Source organism: Orcinus orca, chromosome 2, assembly GCF_937001465.1.
Source record: "Orcinus orca chromosome 2, mOrcOrc1.1, whole genome shotgun sequence".
Taxonomy (NCBI): domain Eukaryota; kingdom Metazoa; phylum Chordata; class Mammalia; order Artiodactyla; family Delphinidae; genus Orcinus; species Orcinus orca.
Window position 1 is genome coordinate 191,531,287 of NC_064560.1, and position 26,163 is coordinate 191,557,449.

At 52.3% G+C, this 26,163-nt stretch overlaps 2 protein-coding genes across 6 annotated transcripts; both read right to left on the minus strand.

The window, feature by feature from the left end:
- Positions 1-798: 798 nt before the first annotated feature.
- On the minus strand, positions 799-5,307 carry LOC101269662 (alpha-1-antiproteinase-like). Its single transcript, XM_049705865.1, is given in 5 exon segments — positions 799-1,670; positions 2,825-3,095; positions 4,637-5,021; positions 5,023-5,234; positions 5,295-5,307. Coding segments are annotated over 5 exon segments (1,134 nt in total). The 3' UTR covers positions 799-1,417.
- Positions 5,308-14,947: 9,640 nt separating this feature from the next.
- On the minus strand, positions 14,948-25,788 carry SERPINA1 (serpin family A member 1). 5 transcript variants are annotated; one of them, XM_049705828.1, is made up of 6 exons: positions 25,636-25,732; positions 23,639-23,742; positions 18,029-18,687; positions 17,094-17,364; positions 16,065-16,212; positions 14,948-15,214 (listed from the first exon to the last, which is right to left on the minus strand). In XM_049705828.1, exons 3-6 carry the CDS (start codon positions 18,681-18,683, stop codon positions 15,023-15,025), a joined length of 1,266 nt encoding a protein of 421 aa, XP_049561785.1. In that variant the 5' UTR covers positions 18,684-18,687; positions 23,639-23,742; positions 25,636-25,732; the 3' UTR covers positions 14,948-15,022. The 5 variants fall into 5 exon arrangements, with proteins under 5 accessions (XP_049561785.1, XP_049561786.1, XP_049561784.1 ...); XM_049705829.1 differs by having other exon boundaries at positions 23,639-23,739; positions 25,636-25,722; XM_049705827.1 differs by lacking the exon at positions 23,639-23,742 and having other exon boundaries at positions 25,636-25,788.
- Between the last annotated feature and the right edge of the window lie 375 nt (positions 25,789-26,163).

Below are 26,163 nucleotides of genomic sequence, written 5' to 3' on the forward strand. Positions count from 1 at the left end.
ATGGTGTAGTGGAATGAACATGACTTTCCATGACAAGGATCTGGGTCCAAATCCAATTTTCCCCACTAACTCACTGTGTCACTAAGGAGAATACTATTCTCCCTTTTTTTAAAAATTAACATTATTATTGGAGTATAATTTTTGTTTTTGTTTTTTTTTTGGATACGTGGGCCTCTCACTGTCATGGCCTCTCCCGTTGCCGAGCACAGGCTCCGGATGCGCAGGCCCAGCGGCCATGGCTCACGGGCCCAGCCGCTCCGCATCATGTGGGATCTTCCCAGACTGGGGCACGAACCTGTGTCCCATGCATCGGCAGGCGGACTCTCAACCACTGTGCCACCAGGGAAGCCCTGGAATATAATTGCTTTACAATGGTGTGTTAGTTTCTGCTCTATAACAAAGTGAATCAGCTATACATAAACATATATCCCCATATCTCCTCCAAGACTATTCTTCTTGAAACCTCAGTTTCCTAAATAGGAAAATCAGACCTGTGGGATAGGATGGCCCAGGGCCACTACGGTGCTGCATGTGAGGAACTTCACTCAGTGTAGGTGCTCAATAAATGTGTGTGTGTGTGCACAAGTGTGTGCATGTGTGACAGGTTCACATTTGTGGGTGAGTGTTTGAATAAGGACAACAAGAAGCAAGAGCTTTATCTGGTAATTGTAAGCCTCCATCAACTGGTCACACCTACTTACCCAACCCCATCCCACACTCTTATTCTTAACCCTTCCCTCTCTGGGGAACTGGTCCCTTCTCTGTGCTTCAACACCACACTCATGCCTCTCTCATCGCCTGGCCTGTCCTCCCCTCCTTGCAGGAGACACACAAGCATGGCTCTCAAGGCTTGTGTCTGACCCACGAGGGGACCCTCACCCCTTCCTGACCAGCCTCCTCAACGGCCCTGGGAAGGAACCCACCACCTCGGGAGGCGGATTTTCTTGTACTTTGTCTCCTTGGCTCCGCACTTGTTTGTAGACCAGATTCTAAACTCCTTGGGGACCAGGGCTTCGATGGGGACCTTCACACGCCTCATCCCCACCCAGGCACTCAGCTCACAGTCAATCACTGAATTGCAGTTGTTTCTCTGGGCACCTGCAATTCTCCTGCGTAAATGGCATCTTTGGTCGAAATCACTCTGTAACTCAGACTCAGTGATTCAGCAGTAGCTCCTGATGTCACAGGCGCAGGGCCAAAGGTCCTTTGCAGTCCCTGAGCCTAAGCCTCTCTCTGTAAATAGGGTTTATCGGGACCCAAAGAAGGGAAGTCCCTGGCCAAGGATGAGACAGGGTGAGTGACACAACCTCAGAGGAGGTCCTTAAAGAAAATGCACCAAGCATGTGAGGCCACCTGTCCCCCTCCATCATCCGACCACATTGCAGTCTTGGTGGAGCGATGGCATTCCTCAGGGACCTCAGTCTGCAGGTGTGCCTGTGTCCCTCTGTCCCTTCCTCAGCCTCACCCTTGAGCTGCAGCCCCCCTGCACATTCTGACCTACAGAGGTCAAGGACACGCTCACCTTGGACAGCTTCAGAGGCACTTCCTCGGTGATCCCTGAGAGGTCAGCCCCGTTGCTGAAGACCTTGGTGATGCCCAGTTTACCCAGGAGAGTTTTCAGATCGTAGGTTCCAGAAATGGACAGTTTGGGCAAGTGTAAATTGGCAGAACTGTCACGACGGTTAGAAAATAAAAAAGTTTCACAGAATTGAAAGCGTTTCCTTTTCTGGTTGCTCCTCCCACTTGGCGCCCTGTCCCCCTGCCCGTGCGAGGATGTGAGGTCAGCCTTGGTCTATTCTACTGTAGTTCCTCTACACGTGGGGTCAGAGAATGCTAGAATCCCAGGGGTCCTCTTGTCCTGCAAAGCCTCTCAAATGCCACCTCCTCTGATAAGGCCTCCTGGAGGATCCAGGGTGTCCTCCGGAAGGACTGTGCACAGTGCTTCCCTGCAGTGTTTGGTCACCCTTCAGACTGGGACTCCTCCGGGGCCAGGATCCCAGAGGACCGTGGGGCGTGGTGGCAGGTCCTGAGTGACATCTGTTCCATGAATGAGTGACTGCACAGGACCGGAGCTCAGCTCTAGTTTTCGATGGGGACAAGGTGTGGCCCCGAGAGGGTCTGACTGAACCTCAGGCTCTGTTTGACCTGTTCTAGACCAGATCCTCCTGTTCTCTGCTCTCAGCCTCTGGTGCAGGGAACCTGGGTGTGGGTGGAGCGGGGAAGAGGTATTAAAACTTCTATTTGCTTTTTAACCTAATACCTCTCTGTATTTTCATTTTTGTTTTGTTTTATATTGTATTTTATTGTATGCAATAAAATAGCTTATCCGGGCAAAGGCATATTTACAAATACAGAGACATGCACTAATTTGGGGTGCATGATGGGGACGTGGTCAAACCACACTCATCTAGTGACAGAGGATCCAGAACCAGTGTCAAACGTGTCCTGGAGTTTCCCGCTCTGGGCCTTGGCTTTTCAGGCCTCTCCGAGCAGGTTTCCCCCCTGTCTTGCCGTGGACTTTCTGTCCTGAAACTCTACACTCAACTGCCACCTTTGCCGGGAAGCCCACCTCTTCCTTCTGGGTTTGCCCACAACATGGGTTGGCGCTGCTCTCCCTGCATGGGGCACTGGCCACTGGGAAGGGGCAGTGTCCAGGCTGGGGAGGAAGTCCTCAGGGACAGGACTTTCACTCCTCACCCCTGGGCACTGTCCGTCTAACAAAGCCCGGTCACTGCTTCCCGAAAGGATGCTCTGTCTGGGAGCGTAAGATTATGCACCCTCCCCGCCTTGGGCCAGGCCCAGTAGGGCTGCTCCTGGGAATCACCGTATCTCAAGGTATTTGAGGATTTTGGCGAGGTTCTTCTCAGAGAGCCCATCCTCCAGCAGCTGCATCTTCCCCAGGTTGGGCAGAAGCAGGAAGGCGGCCATTCTGCCCTGGTAGTGCTGCACCAACACCCAGCAGGAGAACTCATTGTCTCGGTACAGGTGGAACATGCCCAGGCGGTTGGTCACGGGCACCTTGACCGTGATCTTCTCGTTCACATGGAAGTCTCCTTTTAGGAAGCGCTGAGCCTCGAATTTATCCTTCCATTTGCCTGTAGAGGATGAAGGTGCACAGCAGCTAGGGGTAGGAGAAGGTTTAGAAAAGTGTGCTAGAAAAAGGAGCCCTGAGGCCCCTTGGTGAGATGCTGGTCTCTGAGCCTCAGCTTTGCCCTCTGTAAATTGGGGCAAAAATGAAATCGTCAGGCTCCTGAAGGGCTTTGTGAAGATAATTTGAGGCTAGAGGAGGATCCAGAGTTTCTGTATTGCAGAGGCTAAATGGCATCGACCTGGGTGGGCAGAACAAACATTTTTACTTGGATTTGATGTTTAGTTAATGCATGGTCTGAGGCTGATAATTATTGGGAGTGGTTGGAAGCTCCCCAGGTCATACTGGGCACCTCCCATCTGAGTCTCCCTGCCCCTTGGTAATTGGTGCTTCTTATTATTCAGGGAAATCACTCTTGTTCCTACTCTAATGGCCTTTCCCTGGACCAACATGTGAAATGCAGATGCCTTGGAAGTGCCCCCTCTGCTCTACCAAGAGAACGTCACCATCCTGCTAAGGCAGGTTGCCTCGGGGACCCCAGGGCCCAATTTTCCCATTTGTTGGGAGGAGGAGAGTGAGGCTGGGGAGGGGACGAGACCCACGTGAAGTCCCACAGCAGAGCTGGGACCTGGAATGTGCTCACTCCAGCCTCTGCGCTCTCCATCACACTTTTCTCTCTCTAGAGCGAGGGGCCAATGGTGTGAAGGAGGCAACCCCTGGCCTTGACTCTCACCTCCCCTACCCTAGGCTATCTCCATGGACTGTTTAAACTGCCTTAGAATACCTTCTGAGGCCCACAGGTCCTGACGTTCTCATCACTCAGAGGGAGGAAGGGAGGCTGGGATTCAAGTTTAGTTGAGCACCTACTATGTGAGCGTATAGTCCCATGTTCTTTGTAACTTATTTTTTCCTTCTAAAATTCTGACAAGAAAGGCATTATTATGTCTATATTACAGGTAGGAAACTAGAACCTCCAAGAGGTAAAATGACTTGCCCATAGTCAAACAACAGCGAATAGGTCATAGAGGCAGGATGTGAGCGCTCGTCTTTCAGTCTCCAAAGCTGTCAGTATTTCCGCTACACGAGAGCTGTCGGAAGTGTCTTCTGTGAAATCCTATTCCCTTCGTATGCTCCGCCAAAGTTTGTTTTTACGGCTCTCTATTATGTGATACTACATATTTTGCCTCTCTCCCTGGTAGGGATTTACAAAGCACATTAGGACATTCAAGGCTCTGAAAAGTCTTGCAGAGAAGACGTTGATTTGACTATTTGACTCACTATTTCCTAACCTTATTTGATCATGCAACGTGTTTTTTTTTGGCCATGCTGCATGGCATGCAAGATCTTAGTTCCCTGACCAGGGATAGAACCCGTGCCCCCTGCAGTGGAAGTGTGGAGTCCTAACCACTGGACCATCAGGGAATTCCTCATGCAAAGTCTTTTAATGGTTGTGTGTAAAAAATTCAATAACTGAGATCCATAGCTACATTCCTTCCACTGCCAAGGAAAATCTAAAGAACCAGTTCAGGCTACTTGTACAACCTTAACCTTCAAAAATTATGTAGTTCACCAGAGCAAGAGCCGTGTCTTCGTCAAACTCTTTGACCAAATCCACAATTATTCCCTGAGTTCTTATCTTTATCTGATGGTTGATCTCTTTCTTGGCCTCTTTGATGTTCCTGAAGTTGATGGACAGGGCTTTTGAGTGGTACAGCTTCTTGACATTGTACAAAAACTCAGGCTTTTGCTTCGGATTCTCATCAATGATTAGCATAGTGCTGGCGGTCAGCTGGAACTGACTGTTTGGCTGCTTAAGGGTTTCAGGGAGACTCCCTAAGCCTTTGTGGATATCAGCCTTAGGCGCCTTCTTAAACTTGAAGCCTATGCCCTTCAGGATCTGGATGTAAGTATCATCTTTGGTTCCCAGGGAGAGAGAGCATCGCAAAGGCTATAGCGATGCTCACTGGGGAGAAGATGATTTTGTCATTGGACTGACGGGCCAGTTCATGGTACAGGCTGAAGGCGAAGCTGGAGAAGTGTGGGAGATCGTATTGATAAATATCAGGGCTGGACTGACGCGCCAGGGACTTGACTACACAGGTCTGCCAGCAGGAGGAGGCCCCACGTGATGGAGGATGCCATTGTCCTGCAAGAGAGAGAAGGGTACCACACCCGGGTCAGGCCACACGACGAGTCCCTCGGCCACCGATTGACGCCATGTCAAAGCAAACACAGCTTATCGAGCATCTATGTGCCGAGCACTTTCCTACATCAGCACCATTGAAAGACTCAGAACAACAGCAGAGACTTTATAGCGATTACCATACACCAAGTTCCATTCTAAGCACTTTACTGTCTTATCTCACTGCGTTCTGGTAACAGTCCTATGAGGTAGGTCAGGCGACTATCCTGGGCTTACAGATGAGGAGACCAAGCTCCTAGAGGTTAAGTCACTTGTCCAAGGTTCCAGAGCGGTAAGGTAGCAGGACCAGAATCACAGCCCCTGGTAGTCTGGGTCTGGAGTCCACGCTCTCGATGGTTCCACTAACATCTGCAATGACCCCGAGGTATAAGTGCCACAGCCCCTACTTTGCAAAAGAGGAAACTGAGGCACAGGAAGTAGATGATCGCCCAGGAAGCGGGCCAGATCGGGCTCAGGGATGATTGGACCTGGAACAGCCCTAGGAGGGATTCCGCTGAACCCTGGTTTTTAATGGACAGAGAGGCTGCTGCCCAGAGTGGGAAGGATCTTGCCCAGTGACACCCAGTCAGAACACAGAAGGGCTTGCCCGATTCAGGCCCAGATTCTCCCTAACTGCACACACTTCCTCCATCTCCTTTTGCTTGAAACTGCTACAGCTCTCACTTTACAGAGGCCACTTGAGCCTGGAGTTCATTATCATCTGATTCTATAATGTTCTAGGCCTGGAGAAGGCTGTTGAATTAGAGCACATGAGAGCCCTCAACCTCGCGGCCCTCACAGACATTTGTCTTGTGGAGTGTTTTGTTATCTTCATTTTACAGGATGTGAAACGTGAAGCTCGGAGAGGGTCATTAACTTGCTCGAGGCCACACAGCGGGCCAAGCAGAGCCAAGACAGACAGGTGTCTTTGCGTCTGACCCTGTGTTCTGTGTTCAGGGGGCTGTTCATCCAGTAACTACCTCCTGAAGTGGGAGCTTGGCTGCTTCTAAGGGCTGGGCACAGAGGGAGTCGGGGGTCTCAAGCTCACTACTATTTCTGGGCTGGAAAATTCTATGCTGTGGGGAGGTTGTCCTGTGCATTGTTAGGTGTTTAGCAGCATCCTGGATAAAACTAAATCCCAGTAGCCCCTCCCTACCCCCAGGTGTGACAATAAGAAATTGTCCAGGCATTGCCCAGGGTCCGCCAGGGCCAAAGCACCCCTGTGGAGCTCCCATGTTGAAGGAGGAAGGGCTCAGAGCACGAGACCCACATGGGAGGCCTCCTTCTTCCTGGTTGACCAGACTTTTCTCATTTCGGAATGGGTTTGGGTCAAGTGATTCCCATTTGAGTTTGCTCACTGGGGCCAAAGAGTTTAATGGACTCAGTCAGTTTGGGGTGTTCATTCTTCTTGGGTGGGGACCTTGTCAAGGGACCCCAGGATTCTGCTGTGGTGAGCTGTACGAGGCCTTCGGGAGACCACAGAAAACTCTCTTTGGCTGTCAGCTTGGGAGCTCAGATGCCTCTGTGGTCCTTCGGCTACCAGTAGCTTGATGACCGGCACCTTTAAGAGGCTTAATGACAACAGCCCCTGAGTATCAGGGCTGTCCCAGCTAGACACTCACGTGCGGCCACAGCCCCGAAAAGGCTTTCTTGAGCTCTCTGGGGGAAGGGGACGGTGGGTTTTGCCAACTAAAGCTTTTAGGATCAGTGAGGGGCCAGCAGATAGAAGACAGGGCCGTGAACTCAGATAAGAAAGGGGAGGAGGTGACAGAAAAGCTAGCAGGGTTATCTGAGGAGTTAATGAATACACCTCAACCTTTCAGAGGAGCCGTTCCAGCAGTGAGGTCAAGGCCAGGGGTCCACTGGGGAGCAGAGGGGGAGACCTCGGGCTGGCCTCTGAAAATGTTGGGGACAGGCCATCACGGGGGGTCAGCTTTCTCCAGCAAGACAGTTAAGTGCTGGGGCATGGAAACTACCAGGCCAGGCCAAAGACTCTGGCTCTGACTGCAAGTGAAAAGAACAGGGTAAGAAAGGAGAATCTTCTTAATAAAAAAAAAAGAAATAAACAATAAAGAAAAAGGAAATAATAGTATCACCTCAAAACAAAAACAAAAACAAACAAGCGGAAAAAAAATAAATAAATAAGAGGGAAGGATCCTGAGGCAGAGAAGCATTTTAGAGAATGGGGCACGGGGTGCGGTCCCTCCAGGGGGCCTCGTCCCTGCCTTCTACAGCGGGGGAGACACACAGGTGAAGACCACCAAGGCCATGGGGTTATGTCCAAGCCTGGGGAGGGTGGGAGAAGGAGAAAGGTAACCCCGAAGCAGCCCCGCTCACCAGCCTGTATTATTATAGGAGCCTGCTGTGTGCTGGGACCTTTTTTTTTTTTTCAGTTAAATATTCAGCCATATTTTCTTCAGGTTGTTTGTGGCTACATTTTTCGCCTTTAACTATTTTATAACATTTACTTCCTTCTCCCCCAACTTTATTGAGATTTAATTGATTTATATCATTATGCAAGTTTAAGGTGTAAAATGATATTTGGGATTAACATATACTCACTACTATATATAAAATAGATGATCAACCAGACCTCCAGTATAGCACAGGGAACTCTACTCAGTATTCCATAATAACCTATATGGGAAAAGCATCTGAAAAAGAATGGGGGGGTTTGAATGAGGTCGTTCCATCCTCCCCCCCGACTGTGCTGGGCAGAACAGCAAAGGCTCGACTGCCCGCCTTCAAATCCTGACCCTGCAAGTCGGAGCCAAACCTGCCTGTGCCTCAGTTTCCTCCTCTGTCAAGGTGGCCCGGCCTCACGCACCCGTGTCAGCTCAGGACAGGGCTGATGGAGAGCTACTCACTCAGTGCATGGAAATCTCTTCTTCCTCCGGGAGGCTCACTGGGCTGGACTCGCCCCACAGGCTGTACCACACCGGCACATGCCTTCACCTACTTATAGGGCAGTCTCAGGGCGTTGGGATGCTCAGTCCTACGGGGCCCTACCCCCCACACCCTGAAGGAAATAAGCCTGGGGAGCCTCCAGAGCTCAGCCAGCGCGTGCCTGATATCATCTGAGGGCCTGGCTGTTCTTCCCTGAAGTGGTCTAGTCCAGCGGAACTGGCAGGTACAAGGCCACCTGGGAGGATGGGGTGATGGGAGCCTTGTGGCCCTGCAAGACCAAGGATTCATCTCTTCTTGAGACTCGTCTCCCAGAGCTATTGAGAGGAGCGTTTAACATCTGTCCAGAGCCTAGAACTGTGCCTGATGGATGGTTGACCTTTTTTTTTTTTAAAAAAATTCTTATTTATTTATTTATTTTTGGCCATGCCATGCGGCATGTGGGACCTTAGTTCCCTGACCACGGATCGAACCCGCGCCCCCTGCAGTAGAAGCACGGAGTCCTAACCACTGGACCACCAGGGAAGTCCCCCATGGTTAAACTTCAGTAAATGTCAGCTGCCTGAAGTCACCGGGTTTGTCACTGCCAAGGTCCCAGCTCTAGGAAACGTCACACTGGGAGCTGGAATCTGTGTTCTTTGGGCTCCAGAGCCCATTTTTCCAGGCACAGAAGGGAGATAACAGGCCAAGATAACAGATGCCAAGGCTCAGAGGAATCACATGAGAGAATGACAAGGGACCATCCTGATGGAGTTAGAATCCTGAAGAATATCAGGACCTCAAGCGACCTTAATGCTCACATTTTTGCTGGTGATAATACAGAGGCTCGCAGAGGGGAGGTGATCTCTCTAGCTCCTGGGGCACGTGAGTGGTAGAGCTGAGAGACAAAATCAAAGGAGAGGGGAAGCTAGTACCCAAAATATGACTTTTGGAATCTGCAGTCTTGATTAATGTTTAATATTTGGTAAGAACCAGCACTAAAAAAAGCCACTTTGCGCAATCATCCAAAGAAGGAAACGAGTGAGTTAGGTCTCGTTATCCCCATTTTACAGGAACGGAAACTGAGGCACACAGAGATCAAATGCCCTGCTCAGGGTTTCACGTTCATTAGAAGGCTGATTTGGGATTCCTGGACTCTCTCCACTTTGTTTATACTGCCGTTAGCACTTTCGTCCTAACATTGCTGAAAGTCACCTCAGAACTAAAAGAAATTGCAACGATAATATTGATAATACTCAGACCATATTTCAAGGCTATTGACACCTGAGGACTAAAGAAAAAAATCATGTTTTTAAAACTTAATATGTATTTCTAACTTGCTCTGTCCACTGTGATCTCTGTGAAAGTCATACCGTGACATTAAAAAAAATTCTGATGGCTCTGATTTCTCATTATATGATGTTCAGGTTGTTCTTAGATAACCAAAGTGATACCTAGTAACAAGGAAGCACCTGACCGTGGAAAGGCAGCTTTGCCTCCTGCGAGCAAACGTCCTGGTAATTACCTGACAGCTCCACCTGGGTCAGGCCCTCCCCTGTGGGACTGACCTGCTGGTACCCTGTCTTACATGACTCAGCCCCACATCCCCCAAATTTCCTGACATGTGCTCACCACCGCACCTGGGCTGTCTTTCCCTGGCATTTACTTAGCACCCCTTTCTGGCGCCTTCTAATGTGGTTCCCTCATGAGGGTTGCTCCTCAGCCTTCCTTTTCAGTCTTAGTCATCACTTCAGGCTTGCTTCTTAGGTGAAGACTTCTTTGAGTGCAATTTCTCGAATTCTAGCTGTATTAGTTAGGATGGGCTGGGTTACTCTGCAGTAACAAACAAGCTCAGAACCTCAAGGGCTTAACACGGCCAAGGTGATATCTCATTCACTGTATGTGTCTCCTGTGGGATGTATGCAGGGGCTCTGCCCATCACGGCAAAACAGGGACCAGGCTGCAGGAGGCTCCAAGTTCCTGCTTCAGTTCTTCCGACTCTGGTTCCTTTGCTCGTTCCTTATGTAACCTTTGCTACAGCAAGGAGGACACAAATGGCACCAGTCACAAGACTACTGCAACCATCAGAGCGCCTGCTATTGGCATCGTTCAAGCTTCATTGAACAGCCTCATCTTTCCCACCAAGGTGCCAAACCAGTTGAGCGAAAGAACAAAAGTAAGGCCTATGGGGACATATAGCACCTTTGTTTCTGATAAAGCTGATCTTGGAACATGGGGCTTATTTCTGTGGGACAATGGGCTTCCAGAAACCTGCGCCTGAGTTAGACAGCTCACACCACCCAGAATTGTGAGACTGAGGCCAGGTCTCCCCATGGCCTGACACCCAGCCCACGGACAAATTCTGGGCGGCCCAGGCCCAAAACAAGAGCCGTTATATTGATAGAAATGAGCCATTTCATAGAGTCCAGATGGAAATGCTGCAAGGTAGATACTCTTTTTCACTTTTTACATATGAGGAAACCAAGGCACAGAGAGGTTGAGGATCTCTCCCAAAGGCACACAGGCTCTGTCTCCTACTATCTCTCATGTTATGGCAGAGTGAGTCTCATACCACCGTGGGCTTCTGGCTGTGTCCTCGCTGGGGAGGGAACCATCTTGGCGAGGGTACCTTTCTCTGACTTCTCCACCTAGGAGCACTCCGTTTGTTCTCCCACACTAGGCTCAGGCTTCATTCAGAAGCTGTCCTGGCGGGGCCTGGCCGTGAGGGAGGCCGCGCGCTCCGCCTGCGGCACTGAGTGTGATTACCCAACAAAGGACAGCAGCAGAAAGTCCCCAGCCGCTAAAGGAGCTCTCAAGCTGTCCACGTTGTTTGTGGATCACGGCTCTGGAAGGGATCTGGAGGTGCACAGTCACCACACAGCCGGGCCTCTAACGATTCTGCACCTACTTACGGCGTGTGTGGGGCTTTCTCCACACCAAGCAATTCTCCAACCCCAGCTGGTTGTCCTACAATTCAATTCTGACACTATGTACCTGGGTCCGGCATCAGCTACCACAGGTTAAGGGCTCAGTCCTGCAAGACTGCCCCACCCTGTCTTCAGACACCAAACTCAAGTCCAGGATGTCACCTGTGCTTCTGACCCACAGGTTGTAGATTGGAGGTTCCCATGATCTCCTTCCTTGGGTTCAACTGATTTGCTGCAGCTGCTCACAGAGCGCAGAGGAACCTTCTGTTTACTAGATTACCGGTTGATTAAAAAAGATTAACTCAGGAACAGCCAGATGGAAGACATGCGCAGGGCGTGTGGAGCTCCTCTGAGTGGAGCTTCCGGGTCCCCTCCAAGCTCATCTCTCTCCCCAGTCTCCACGTGTTCACCAAGCCGGAGGCTCTCTGAACCCCATCCTTTTGGCTTTTTTGGGGACTTTATTACCTAGGCATGATCGATTAACTCACTGACCATTGGTGATTGAACTCAATCTCCAATCCCTCTTCCCCTCCTGGAGGTTAGAGGTTGGTTTCCCATGGCAACCAACCCCCATCCTTAGGGGACCTAGGGGCTTTCCAAAATCACCGCATTAACATAACAAAAACCACCTTTCTGGTGCTCATCACTTAGGAAAATCCAAGGGTTTTAGGACCTCTGTGCCAGAACTGGGATGAAGACCATCTCTATATATTTCTTCTTATTGATCACGGTATCACAGCCTCATGCATTCCCCATTATCCACAGCCATATGGACAAGTGTTTTTTGAGGGTGGGTCTCCTCCCCATCCCTGGGACATTGCAGACACCCAGTAAAGGTTTTCTTTTCCTTGTTGAACTAATGCCCACCCCACGGGCCTGTGGAGAGGATCAAGTGAGCTCCTGGGATGAAAATCAACATGTAATCAGTATCTCTCATTTCTGAATTAGTGTGAATGTGTGAGATGCCAGAAGTATCCCTGACCTTTGTTTTCATTTTATGAATGAATCTCAGATGATCCCACCAGTCAAGGCAGAGCCTGCACGTAACCACAAAGGTTCATTTATTTACGCTTAAAATCGAATTGGTATGTCTTTTTCCTGCAGACTGATAGGGGGGTGTAAATGTCCCTTCCACGTTGTCCCTGTCCGAGCCTGGAGCCTGCTTGTGTGTTTCCCTCTCATCTGTCTCAGAGCAGAGCTGGGTCCCTGCCTGGAGGGGCAAACTGACCTGGACCAGCCCAGAACCCCTAGCATCTGTGCTTCAGCTGGTGCTAGGGCAGAGAGGTGGACCCCATGTGGACCGGGACGTTGGCATTCTTCCTAAAGTCTGAGATGGATTGGGGAATGTATGGCATTAGGCAGCCCGGGCTGAAATGTGAGGGACCTGCCTTCCAGGTCTGTGCTGGGCAGGTCTCCCAACCTGCCATCTCCCCATCTGTACCTTGGGGATAACGATTCCCAGCTGGGTCCTTCAAGGACCGATGTTGAGGGTCAGACTTGGCAGTGAATACATTTTGAAACTCTAAAGAACAGGTAAAGCTGAGGTTTATGGCTGTCCTGCCTGGTTTGCGGCACACTCTTGTTCTCCTTATGACAAGGTTGCCCTGACACTTTGCCCCCGCCCCACGCCAATGAATGGACACTGTTGGTTCCCATTTGAACCAATGAAATCCCCTCTGGGGCTTTAAGTTTGAATTGGGGCTTTGCCAGCCCGAGTCCAGACTAATGTAATGACAGGCCATTCTTTGATGTGAAATGAAGGTATCTTAGGTGAATTCCCTGGACTCTCAGGAATTCCCAGTGGCCTTTGCATCTGACCCTTTACTTCCCCAGAAGCCAGTGTCGGGGAGTATGCCGTGTTCTTGCTCAAGGCGGTGAGCTCTTTAAACTCAGGTGGGAAGAGCTCCAGAAGATCCGGGGACTGTTTTCCTTGCGGAGGCATCCAGCACTCCTCATACTTCGAGGAGGGATTTATCTCTGCCTAAGTCCCACGTGGCCCATCTGGTGTGATGTGGTGAGGTCTGGGGGAACAAGGAGAGCCTCGGAGGCCAGCTCTGCCACTTACCATGACCTTGAACAAGACAGTGAGCCTCTCTGAGCCTCAGTTTCTTCATCTGTAGAATGTGCTGCATATAAGAGCAGAGCAGCTCCACTCCCAACATCACAGTGCAGCCATGGGGATTCAATGAGAAAACGCTTGAACAGTCCCTCCCAGGGAGCCAGGCTTAGAGAAGGAGCTCATAAAGGCAGCAAACATCGTCCCTGCCACCAGTGCCCTCCTCTGCTGTCCTTTAAAATCCATTTTAACACTCTGATGTGAACCTCACAGCAGCTCAACTTAGGTTTTGTAACCGTGATGAGGCTATTGAGGATCAGAGAGGTTTGGCAACTTCACTAAAGTCACACAGCTGGGAAGTGGCAGATTCTGAATTTGATCCAGGTCTTCAGACCCTCAGGTCTGGCATCATTCTAAGTGCTGGAAGATGTTTGTATCATTAATGGAATTTGTAGAAGTTGGAAGTCTCTAGGCAGAGAAAACTCAAGAGGATAGAGACTTATTTGGGAAACAGTCCAACTGTATCCATTATGTTATGTGCAATTGCACAGATGTGGCCATTTTGACTTAAATGGTGTAAATCTGACATAACTCAAGCCTGTTCTTTCGGTATGCATTCATCCCAGTGAGAGGCTAGATGATGATTACTGGATTTGTGTAGGACGGGGCCGTCCTTCCACGGGACCAGCGTATTTCCGCGAGAGTTCAGGGAGCTGGCTCCTTCAGGCTGGGCTCCAGCCAGGCCTCCTGACTGCAGCAGCCCTCCAGCAGGGGCTTGGAGGGCCAGAAGGAGTCACGTGGCCCTTAGTGAAAAGGTCTGTTCCCAGGACAGCCTCTGACTGTGGCCCAGGGAGCTGTGGTTTTTCTCCAAAGACCACAGGGAGGGCCCTGGGGTAGGAATAAGGCAAGTGGAAATGTGGCCCCTGATACAGCTTAGCTAAGGGAGGGCAGCTGGGGCACAGGGTGTCTGCTCTACTTTCTCTCCTATGGCCAAGGAATCATTGCGGGACTTTGCAGAGCCCTCTGCGGCACCTTGGCTGTGTGATTAGGGAAGACAAGAGGGCGTAGGCTAAGTGGTCTTGGGGGCCTGACATCCTGGGTGAGTCTGAGCAAGTGATACAGACCAAGACCTTCGCTTCACTGGGGAGATGAGACCTGCTTCTAGGAGTGCTACGTTTGAGGGTCTTGGAGCAGAGATGGAGTGACAAAGGCAGAAGTATGTGTCCCCAGTCCAGCCCCATGGGAAAGGGTCCCTGGAAAAACCAACCAGAGCCTTTTGCAGGAAAGACCTGTGAGTGGTCAGGGCTCAAGCCTGGCTCAGGTGACAGTGTGGGACAAGAAGAGGACCTGATCTTCTCCTGCTGCTTGTGACGCGGCAGCCCAGTGTCCCCGTGTGAGCTGAGGGCTCTGGGAGCAGAGGCAGCCCTGCAGGGTGAGGGGCTCTCACCGGGGGTCTCAGTGAGCACCAGCGGGGTTGGGACGCTGAGCAAAGGACCTGGTAGACACTGGGTGGAGGTGGGGACCACGGGCTGGATTCTGAGCCCGTGCGATTTCCCCCTGGGGGTCCCAGAGGAGACTGGAAAGCCTCGAGGTTTTCCACAGTGACCGGGGAAGGGTCAGTAAGCTGTGGGTTTTAGCCTCCATTTCATCCTGGCCTAGCACAGGGCCGGATGGTGCAAATGCTAGTAAACCGTAACGCAGTGGACCCTTGAAAGATCACCATGGCCTGGATTTCACACACATCCTGGGGACGTAAAGAGAGACTCAGATGCAAGAGGCTGAGGGATTTACACGCCACACACAAGCTTGGGCCGGGTCAGTCATTCTTTAATGCCATGGAGGAAGGGGACCTGGCCTGGAGGGGACAGCTGAACCCAGAGAGGCAGTTATTTTTGGGTGGGATTCACCACCTTTCCCATGAAGAGGGGAGTCTTGGTGCTTTTATCGTAGATGATGAAGAAGAAGGGTCTGTTGTATTCGACTTCCGGGGGAATTGACATGGGGATGGCTTCCAGAAACGTGGCCCCCGTAGCTTCTGTCCCTTTCTCATCGATGGTCAGCACAGCCTTGTGCACCGCCTGCAAAGGGGAGAGCACAGAGGTCCCATCTGAACAGAGACAGGCTGCCGGTCCCCAGCCACGCCCGGGCGCAAGGCGTGAGGAGAGCCTTGCCAAGGGAAGGGCCCACTCTGGCCTCTCTCATCGCCTGGCCTGTCCTCCCCTCCCTGCAGGAGACACACAAGCATGGCTCTCAAGGCTTGTGTCTGACGCACGAGGGGACCCGCACCCCTTCCTGACCAGCCTCCTCAACGGCCCTGGGAAGGAACCCACCACCTCGGGAGGCGGATTTTCTTGTACTTTGTCTCCTTGGCTCCACACTTGTTTGTAGACCAGATTCTAAACTCCTTGGGGACCAGGGCTTCGATGGGGACCTTCACACGCCTCATCCCCACCCAGGCACTCAGCTCACAGTCAGTCACTGAACTGCAGTTGTTTCTCTGGGCACCTGCAATTCTCCTGCGTAAATGGCATCTTTGGTCGAAATCACTCTGTAACTCACTCAGTGATTCAGCGGTAGCTCCTGGTGTCACAGGCGCAGGGCCAAAGGTCCTTTGCAATCCCTGAGCCTAAGCCTCTCTCTGTAAATAGGGGTTTATCGGGACCCAAAGAAGGGAAGTCCCCGGCCAAGGATGAGACAGGGTGAGTGACACAACCTTAGAGGAGGTCCTTAAAGAAAATGCACCAAGCATGTGAGGCCACCTGTCCCCCTCCATCATCCGACCACATTGCAGTCTTGGTGGAGCGATGGCATTCCTCAGGGACCTCAGTCTGCAGGTGTGCCTGTGTCCCTCTGTCCCTTCCTCAGCCTCACCCTTGAGCTGCAGCCCCCCTGCACATTCTGACCTACAGAGGTCAAGGACACGCTCACCTTGGACAGCTTCAGAGGCACTTCCTCGGTGATCCCTGAGAGGTCAGCCCCGTTGCTGAAGACCTTGGTGATGCCCAGTTTACCCAGGAGAGTTTTCAGATCGTAGGTTCCAGAAATGGACAGTTTGGGCAAGTGTAAATTGGCAGAACTGTCACGATGGTTAGAAAATAAAAAAAATTCACAGAATTGAAAGCGTTTCCTTTTCTGGTTGCTCCTCCCACCTGGCGCCCTGTCCCCCTGCCCATGCGAGGATGTGAGGTCAGCCTTGGTTTATTCTACTGTAGTTCCTCTACACGTGGGGTCAGAGAATGCTAGAATCCCAGGGGTCCTCTTGTCCTGCAAAGCCTCTCAAATGCCACCTCCTCTGATGAGGCCTCCTGGAGGATCCAGGGTGTCCTCCGGAAGGACTGTGCACAGTGCTTCCCTGCAGGGTTTGGTCACCCTTCAGACTGGGACTCCTCTGGGACCAGGATCCCAGAGGACCGTGGGGCGTGGTGGCAGGTCCTGAGTGACATCTGTTCAGTGAACGATGAGTACTTCTCTGTATTTTTGTTTTATATTGTACATGAGAAAACAGCTCATCCGGGCATGGGCATATTTACAAATACAGAGACATGCACTAATTTGGGGCTCATGACGGTGACCGACCACACTCATCTAGTGACAGAGGATCCAGAACCAGTGTCAAACGTGTCCTGGAGTTTCCCGCTCTGGGCCTTTGCTTTTCAGGCCTCTCCGAGCAGGTTTCCCCCCTGTCTTGCCGTGGACTTTCTGTCCTGAAACTCCACGCTTAACTGCCACCTTTGCCGGGAAGCCCACCTCTTCCTTCTGGGTTTGCCCACAACATGGGTTGGCGCTGCTCTCCCTGCATGGGGCACTGGCCACTGGGAAGGGGCAGTGTCCAGGCTGGGGAGGCACAAGTTCACGCACAGTGGTCATGGCCATGGGACGTAGGTCTACCCCCGCCTCCCCCTTCAGGCTGGACCTCTTGTGGCAACTCCTGGGCTGGCCTCTGGTTTGGGAAGTCACCTTGCGTATCTCTTTTCCAGGACCTTGGCGAGAAGCTCCTTGCTGAGCTGGTCCTCCAGATGCTGCAGTTTCCCCTGGTCGGGCAGGATGAAGACGGCGGTGGCGTTCCCCACGTAGTCCATCAGCAGTACCCAGCTGGTGAGCCTGTCGCAGTAGTGGAGGTCAAACATGCCCAGGCGGTTCATCATGGGCACCTTCACGGTGGTTTCCTCATCCACGTGGAAGTCCCTCTCTGTGGTGTGCTCTTCCTCAAAGGGCTTCTCCCATTTTCCTGGAGAGAAGGGACAGCGGACATCAGCCAGGGCTGGGAGAAGGCTTAATAACAGTGGTAGAATAAAGGAGCCCTGAGCCTCCTGGTGAGATAGTTCTCTCGGGGCCTCAGCTTCACCATCTATAAAATGGGGCTACAACGAGCAATCAGTGTACAGAAAGGTATTCTGGGAGGATAATGCAAGACTGGAGTAGGGTCCAAAATTTCAATTTTGTAGAGGCTCATAAGTGGTAGAGGAAGGATTTGAACCTTGGTCCTTCTGACTCCAAAGGTGTCACTGTTTCCTCTACACTCGAGTTGTCAGAAGCGTGTTCCAGGAAATCCTATTTCCTCTGTACACTCTGCTGAAATGTGTTTTTCTGGCTCTCTGTTTTGGGAGACATTGCGTATCATACACCCCTCCCAGATAGGGATTTACAATGTACATTAGGACATTTAAGGTTCTGAAAAGTCCTGCAGAGACGCTGATACTTTGACTGTTTAATCCATAGTTCTCTAACCCTATATGATCACGGGAAGTTTTAGCGGTCATGTGTGGAAAATTGAATAACACGTGCAGAGATGCATGGCTATATCCTATTCTGCACTGCCAGGAAAGTTAAGAACTGAGTGTTTGAGAATATTTTGGGGGTGTTTCTGTTTCAGGCTGGTTGTGCAGCCTTACCTTTAAAGAATATGTAATTCACCAGAGCAAAAACTGTGTCTTGGTCAAGATCATCTACCAGATCCACAATTTTTCCTTGGCTTCCCTTCTTTACGTAATCGTTGATCTTTTTCTTGGCCTCTTCAGCATCCCTGAAGTTGATGGAGAAGGCTTCAGAGTGGTACAGGTTCTTGACATCCTCCAGAAACTTACTCACTAGCTTCGCGCTCTCGTTGATGAACAGGCCGTTGCCAGTGGTCAGCTGCAGCTTGTTGTCTGGCTGGTTGAGGGTGTGGAGAAGATGCTGGAAACCTTCGTGGATCTCAGCCTCTATTCTTGTAGTGAGGTTGAAATCTAGGCCCTCCAGGATCTCGGTGTGAGTGTCACCCTTGGTCCCCAGGGAGAGCATCGCAAAGGCTGTAGCGATGCTCACTGGGGAGAAGAAGATGTTGGTGGCATTGGACTCATGGGCCACTCGGCGGTACACGCTGAAGGCGAAGTCGACCAGGTTGGGGGCGATCTTGTGGCAGGCTGCTTCCTGGCGGTGCTCACGATCCTGCTGGGATGCGTCTGTCTCCTGGACAGCGTGTCCCTGGAGACCCTCAGCCAATGAGACGGGGACCAGGCAGCACAGGCCTGACAGCAGGAGGAGGCCCCACGTGATGGAGGATGCCATTGTCCTGCAACAGAGAGAAGGGTACCACACCCGGGTCAGGCCACACGACGAGCCCCTCGGCCACTGACTGACGCCATGTCAAAGCAAATACAGCTTATCGAGAATCTATGTGCCGAGCACTTTCCTACATCAGCACCATTGAAAGACTCAGAACAACAGCAAAGACTTTATAGCGATTACCATACACCAAGTTCCATTCTAAGCACTTTACTGTCTTATCTCACTGCGTTCTGGTAACAGTCCTGTGAGGCAGGTCAGGCGACTATCCTGGGCTTACAGATGAGGAGACCAAGCTCCTAGAGGTTAAGTCATTTGTCCAAGGTTCCAGAGCGGCAAAGTAGCAGGACCAGAATCACAGCCCCTGGTAGTCTGGGTCTGGAGTCCACGCTCTCGATGGTTCCACTAACATCTGCAATGACCCCGAGGTATAAGTGCCACAGCCCCTACTTTGCAAAAGAGGAAACTGAGGCACAGGAAGTAGATGATCGCCCAGGAAGTGGGCCAGATCGGGCTCAGGGATGATTGGACCTGGAACAGTCCTAGGAGGGATTCTGCTGAACCCTGGTTTTTAATGGACAGAGAGGCTGCTGCCCTGAGCGGGAAGGATCTTTCCCAATGACACGCAGTCAGAACACAGGAGAGCTGTGAGGGAACCCAGATGGGAGGCCGTACCCCCTTAATACTCACAGTGAACCTCAGCCCCTAGTAGATTTTCCTGAGCTAGAGGGCGGCCCTCAGAGTGAGTCCACAGCCTCAGACGCGGGAATGGGCTGCAGTCAGCTTAGCTGCTTATCTCGCTCGCCACCTGTGTCCCAGCTCTGCGCTCCGCGTGGACGTGGGTGTTAGAGGTCTGGTTCCTCCAGTCAAGTAGGGTTTGTTTGGCGGGGCAGGGCTGAGGTGGGGTGGGTAAGATTCGAAAAAGCATCCCTTTTCTGTTCAGACAGACCTGGGTTCTAATCCGGGTCTCTGTCACTACCAGCTGTGTGACTTTGGCCGAGTCATTTAGTCTCTCTGGCCCTCATTGTGTCACATGTAGAAAGTGAGATTGTTGGGAGAACTTAGTGAAATAAGTCTAGACACCGAGCCTTACACTGAAGGCATCTGAGAGAGATTACATCGAGGCGAGGCTGGTAGGGATGCAAACTAGAAGGCTTCCGAGGGTGGCTGGGAGGGAGATGAGCTCCATGGCTGGGGGGAGACAATAGGGAACGGCAAAGCTTGTGGCTGACCCAGCAAGGTCAGGCTCTATCTAGTGACAGTCAAAGTCACTGTCACCTGCCGCAACGCGGGGCCAGTTCTGCCCCACGGAGCTCCCTCTACTGCATATAGATCCCAGCCTTGGGCCACTAGGCTGAGACCTCCTAAGTACAACCTGCTCTCTTCCCAGATGGAGAAACTGAGGTCCAAGCAGAGGAGAAGGGTGCGTCTGCTGCTAGCTCTCAGTCATATAACTAAAACCGTCATTTTAATAAAATACAAAGACAAAGGAGCCCTTGAACTTGGCACATGAGAACCTGAGGGGGAAAAGCTGGAAATAAGGAATGCTGGGTTTCATCTATCCCTTGGACTTTTAAAAGTTTCCTTCCAATGAAACAACACGATGAAGCACAAAACTGGCTTCTTTCCACCACCTTTCTTTCTGGCCTTCAAACCTCTAACTTATCCAAATAGAGCAGACCGCGCATTACGTAATACTTGTTTATATTTTTCTTAAACTAGCCAGTGGTTTTAGAGCTTATGATCGTGCTAAAATTAGTTCTGTATATTTCCATCACCCTTGGATTTCTCTCCACAACTCCACTGGATTTTGCTGTGGTCCTTCATGGTTCGTGGAAACTCCCCATCTTTGCAGGGCGCAGGGATCATGAGGGATTTGGGCTTCTGCAGGGTGGGGACAGTAAATATGCTGAGTGGTCTCAGGGCCAGAGGCCGTGGCTTCTAGTCCTGACAGGGCTACTTCTGTCCACTTGGCCTTGGGCAAGCATCTTCATGTCCTGGGGCCTCATTCTCACCAGCTGTATAAATCGAGGCAGGGGGGGATCTAAATGAGGTCCCTGTGTACCAACGCTGGATTTTTAATTAGAGGGGTATCTGGCTTTGGTGAAACAACATGGACTGAGACTTTCCATGGGGGATGGGATGCGGTGCCCTTCCGCTGAGAGGGCTGCTGGCCTTAAGAAGGTAACAAGGCTGGTGTGGAGCTGCAGCTGGGGTGAGCACATCCCTGGCTCCCAACCAGTCCATCTGCCAGGGGGTTACATCACCTACTCTGGCTTCCTCCTTTCACAGTAAACGGCCTGAGACCAGGAAAGGGTCAGGGCCTTGCCCAGGCCACACAGTGAGTCAGCGATAAAGCTGGCTTGAGCAAGCCTTGGTTTTCCCACCACTCGAACTACAGATGGGACAGTATGTCACCACGTCTCAGACCCTGTAAATGTCAGAGTTAGGTCCTGAGGACTCTGACGTTAACCTTGAGCCCCGGTTGGCTTCATTTTGCCTCTCAGTCTGTTCCTTACAACTTCGGGGGCCTAAGACTTCTCTCTCCTCACCCTTCTATCAAAAGCAGCACCCCACACCCCCCAAATTCTAGTGCGGGAACCAAATGGAGATGAGAACGTAAATGGTGACGTGCCCAGAGGTGTAGGGACCACATTTTAAACCAATAGAATGAAGATGTCACAGTGACACTTCTGGAATCAGGGGCAGGTCAGGGAGAGTAAAGTGAGATGTCCCTTTGCCTAATCTCATGCCGTTTCCCCCAGGACATAAAATGAGTGACCAAGAGCAACCTAGTGGGGTCCAGGGAAGCGACTGTGGCCTAAGGTCACAATCTGTTGACACCTGGCACTAAATAAGCCCAGGTGTGACCCAGCCCCGCCACTTACGGGCAAGTGGCCTTGGGCAAGTGACTTCACTTCTTTGAGCCTCGGCTTCCTGTAAAGTGGAGAAAAGAATCTCTTGAAGGGCAGACGTGAGGAACGAACAAGGTGATGGGTGGGCGGGCGCCGAGCGGGTGTGGAAAGCCTCCCCGTACCTGCGCACAGGTAGGATTCAGGCTTGAGAACTGGCAGATCTCTTCCTGGCCGGTTGGCACGCTACCCAGGACCAGAAAGGGGAATGCTGATGAGCAAAGAAGGGCCTCTGAGTTTGGGGTATGTTCAATTCAATCCTCCAAGCAAATGGTATTTACCATCAGCCGCCTCCTTATCACCACACTGAGTAAACAGCAGGCCTTCCTTATTATTTCTTCATTTGATTTCTTCATTTTATAGATGGAGAAATTGAGGACTACAGAAGTTAAGTGAATTACTGAAAATCACAGAGCTGGTTGCTTACAGAACTGAATTTTTTTTTTTTTTTTGGCCACACCGCGCGGCCTGCGGGATCTTAGTTCCCGCGCCCCCCTGCAGTGGAAGCACGGAGTCTTAACCACTGGACCGCCAGGGAAGTCCCTACAGAACTGAATTTAATCCTAGGTATTTCGATTTCTGAGTCCGGCATTTAACCCTTCTCTGTGTATACAGCTGAAGGCAGAGGCCTCGGAACAGAAAACTCAGAGGTGGGCTGGCTAAAGGAAGAGGGGCAACATCGCTTTGTGGCTAAGATCAGGGGCGACGAGGCCAGAATGCCCAAGTTCAATTCACTATCAGCTGTGTGACCTTGGACAAGTTACTCAGCCTCTCTGAACCTCAGTTTCCCAGAGATGATAAGGGTGTACTTACCCCATGGAGCTATTATGCAAATGAAATAGGTGCAAAGTGCCAAGAACTGCCCGGCACGCAGTCAGCTCTCAGGAGGCATCAGTCGTTACTGATACTGTGAAACTTTCGGAACCCTCTCGGGGAGTCTGATTGCCTTGGCCTTGGTCATCTCTGTAGGCCCCATCTCCCAAAACCAGTGGTGGAAAAATCATATCGCTTCCTAAACTTCAGGGATCAAGGCTAGTGGGAGTGGGGTGGGGTCAGGAGGGCAAAGGTTATCTATCCTTTGACCAAAAGGACAGAGAGGTTGAGCAACTTTCTAGGGTCACCCAGCATGAGAGGGGGCTCAAGGCCAGCCCAGGCTTCCCATTCCCCAGCTGGTGCCTGAGGCCAGAGGGAACCATGTTGGCAGTGGACCTGGGGTCCGGAGCGGGGATTCTGGAACGAGGCGGCCTGAGCTTGAGCTTACATGGTGTGTGATTGGGAACAAATGATGAGCCTCCCTGTCCCGGATGTCCTCGTCTGTAAAAGGGGAGCGCCATGGTAAGCACCTCAGAAGATGGCCATGAGGCTTCAGTAGAAGCTGCCTGGCCAGAGCGAGGGCTCAGGGATACAGCTCAAAGCCCCCCGATGATGGTGCCCGTCCCCAGCTTCCCATCTTCTGCTGCGTACGAGGACGCCCAGAGGCCCACAGTGCACCGGGGGGCCCAATTTGGTACCTCCAGGCTGAGACCTGGTGCGGTCCTGTTCTGGGCATTTCGGGAGAGGATGGAGGCCTGAGGAGCAGCTGAAACTCTGGGCTTCTGGTCTGGCTTGGCCCCCCTACCAGGTCCCTGCGTGAGCCTGGGCTTCTCACTGTCTCCCTCTGAGCCTTATTTTTCTCATCTGTAGAAGCGGAAAAAGAGACACACCCGAGCAGTACGGGAGGTGCTGAGACCTACAGAAGACAACCTACAGGAAAGACACAGAAGCTGTGCAGCAGAAACGTACTCCTTCCTCGGTCCCGGGACGCCAGAGCCAGCCCCCCGTTTCCACTTCTGCCCACAGAGGGCCAGTTTAATCACCGGGAGGTATTGGGGAGGCCCTGGACAGGCTTGGGGAGCAGGAAAGGACCCCCAGGGCTGCTGTTACTATGACAACAGGAGGCCAAGCCCCAGCCCTCTCCATCCTCCCTGCAGCCCCAGGGCCTTTCCCGGGTCGTGCAGGGACCCGGAGGCCTCTCTGGAGGCTCTTGCCAGTGGAAGGCATACTTACGATTCACTGTCCCAGGTCAGGGCTGGTGACCACAGCTGGGGAGACAGAGCCCTGTCCTTGCCTGTATTTAAGCAGTGGATCCAGAGGGACGATGTGGGAGGCTGCTGGTGAATATTAACCAAGGTCACCCCAGTTATCAGAGGAGTAAACAGGGACTAAGCTCACTGACTCGACACTGAGCCCCTGCCCACGCCGCCTGTCTGTGCTCCTCCTGGGCGGCGTGCGGCCCTCTGTTCCATATACCAAAGGGAGTCTTTGTGCCCAGCTCATAAACGACAGCATCTGTCTCCAAGCTGGGGTGGCATGTGACTCACGCCCTTCGGGATGGCATGACTCTGCTGGCCGGTGCTCCCACTGGGGAGTTCTCAGTGGCTGCCCCACTGGTAGCAAGAGCTACCATTTAGAGAGCTACCTTGAAATGCCCACTGCTGAAGATGCAGGGGGTGAGGTAGGTGATGAGTCCAATTGGCAGATGGGGAAACTGAGGCCCAGGGTGAAAGGCTGCTCATCCACCCAAAGTCACCAAGCCAGATACAAAACCTCTCTCGACTTCCCTGGAAAGAAAATGGGGCTTCACCGCTGTTGACACAGCCGCTTAAGGCTGGTCTGGGTGGCCGTGGGCAGAGGCCAGGAGGCAGAGAGTCAATCTAAGAAGAGCTGTGCAGCCTCAGGCAAGCTGCTTCACCTCTCTGAGCCACGAGGTATTTTTGTTTGCAGCGTAGGGCTTTGGAGGTCCCACTTCCTGGCACAGTTGTCAGTGATACACAAGATCACTTATGTAAAGCGCCGGGCACACACTAGGCTCTTGATTTTGGTCTGCACAGCCCTCTGTTCAGACCTTCTCTCCAGGCTTCTCCGGGCAGGAAGAGGCTCAGTTCCTGGCCAGCCTCAGGCCCACGTCTGTTTCCACTGGATGCGGCTCCCGGCAGACTAATGCGATCCACAGGCTGTTTGAATTTTCCTTGGGACTGTTGCTCCGTGCAGGAGCTCCTGCAGGCTTTTGGGGGCACTGGGGGTGCTTGGAGGTGTTGATGCAGGGTTGAGGCCAGTGGGGCCCTACTTGACCCTGATCCATTTAAAAACCCAAGGCGGTTGGCCTCACACTGTGTGCACCGCCCCACGCCCCCTTGGCACGCAGTGGATACTTATTTGTTGAGTCAGTGGACAAGCACGTCTTTGTCCTTCTCTCATTCCCCCGGCCCCAGCTGTGGGACTCCGCCAGGTGAATAGCCTGTAGGCTCCTCTAGCTCACAGGGTCAGACCAGGGAACCCAGGGCCCCCATTCATTGGCTGTGTGATCTCAGGCAAGCTGTTTAACCTCCCTGTGCCTCAGTTTCCCCATCTGTAAAATGGGGATGGTGACAGTTCCTACCTCGCTGGGCTGCTGCAAAGACTAAATGCAGCAGTTTCAGGTAAGCTCAGGGCCCAGTGTTGGGGGCGCACGGTGAGCCCCCCGTGATGTTGTCATCCCCATGACAGTGGGTCTCGCGGGTGTCATTCTGGGTGGGCGGCTGGGGCGGAGCTATCCAGGAGCTTCCTCCCAGGACTCCTTCATTCAGTACTGTCAGTACCCCCTGTGAGGGGAGTATGTACCACCCCTCATATAGAAGCAGAAATTAGCTCAGGAAGGGGTGGACTTCCCGCTCCCATACCTCCCCACTCCCCGGTTCCACAGTCTGGCTTCAGAACTCTGACTCTTTCCCCTGAGCTGGCTGAAAGGCCATCTCCCCCAGGGCACTACATCTGCCCACAGCTTGGAGACCTAGGGTGTGGTGAGGTGAGGCCTACCCTCCATACCTTCTGGGCATTTCTTCCCCTCTCCATGCCTCAGTTTCCCCATCTGTGCAATGGCCTCCTGCCACGCCCGGCTGCCCCTCCCGGCTCTCGCACTGAATGGGCGAAGGCAAGCACCCAGGCTGTCGCCAGGTGTGACAACCCTTTCAGCCCGGTGGCTTGGGGCTGGTGGGAAGGTGCCGCCCCCTCTCCAACCCCCCTACCTTCAATTCCCAGTTCCTGCAGCGGAAGGAACTCCTCCTTCCCCTGGGGCTCCTGGCTGCAGCGTGCAGGCTGTGTGTCCCCGAGTGCAGCGCCCGGGCTCTGCCAGCACAGGAGGAAGAAAGCTCTCGGTGGCCCAGGCAGCAGGTCCGGGAGGGGCGGGGACCTGGGGCAGGAAGCTGCCTTGCACAAAACTGCCAGGAGCCGGGCAGATGACAGACTGCCCTTCACGGCCCAGGCAGTCCTGTGTGTCACCTGCTGTGCCTGCTGCGTCTGGCTGTGTGACCCAGGATCACCCAGTTTCTTTGAGCCTCTGTAGGCAGGCTGGTAGCACCTGCCAGAAAAGATTAACGGAGATGACAGATGTCATCCTTTGGCCCAGAGCCTGGCATCAGGGTCCTGGCAGGTTTCCAGGGCCACCTGTAGAGGGACGAGACCTGAGCCACCTCTGAAATGCACAAGAAGAGCCCCGCAGAGATTGAGACAGGACCGTGTGTATGGGGGAGATGTGCGTCACAGACCCTGGCTGT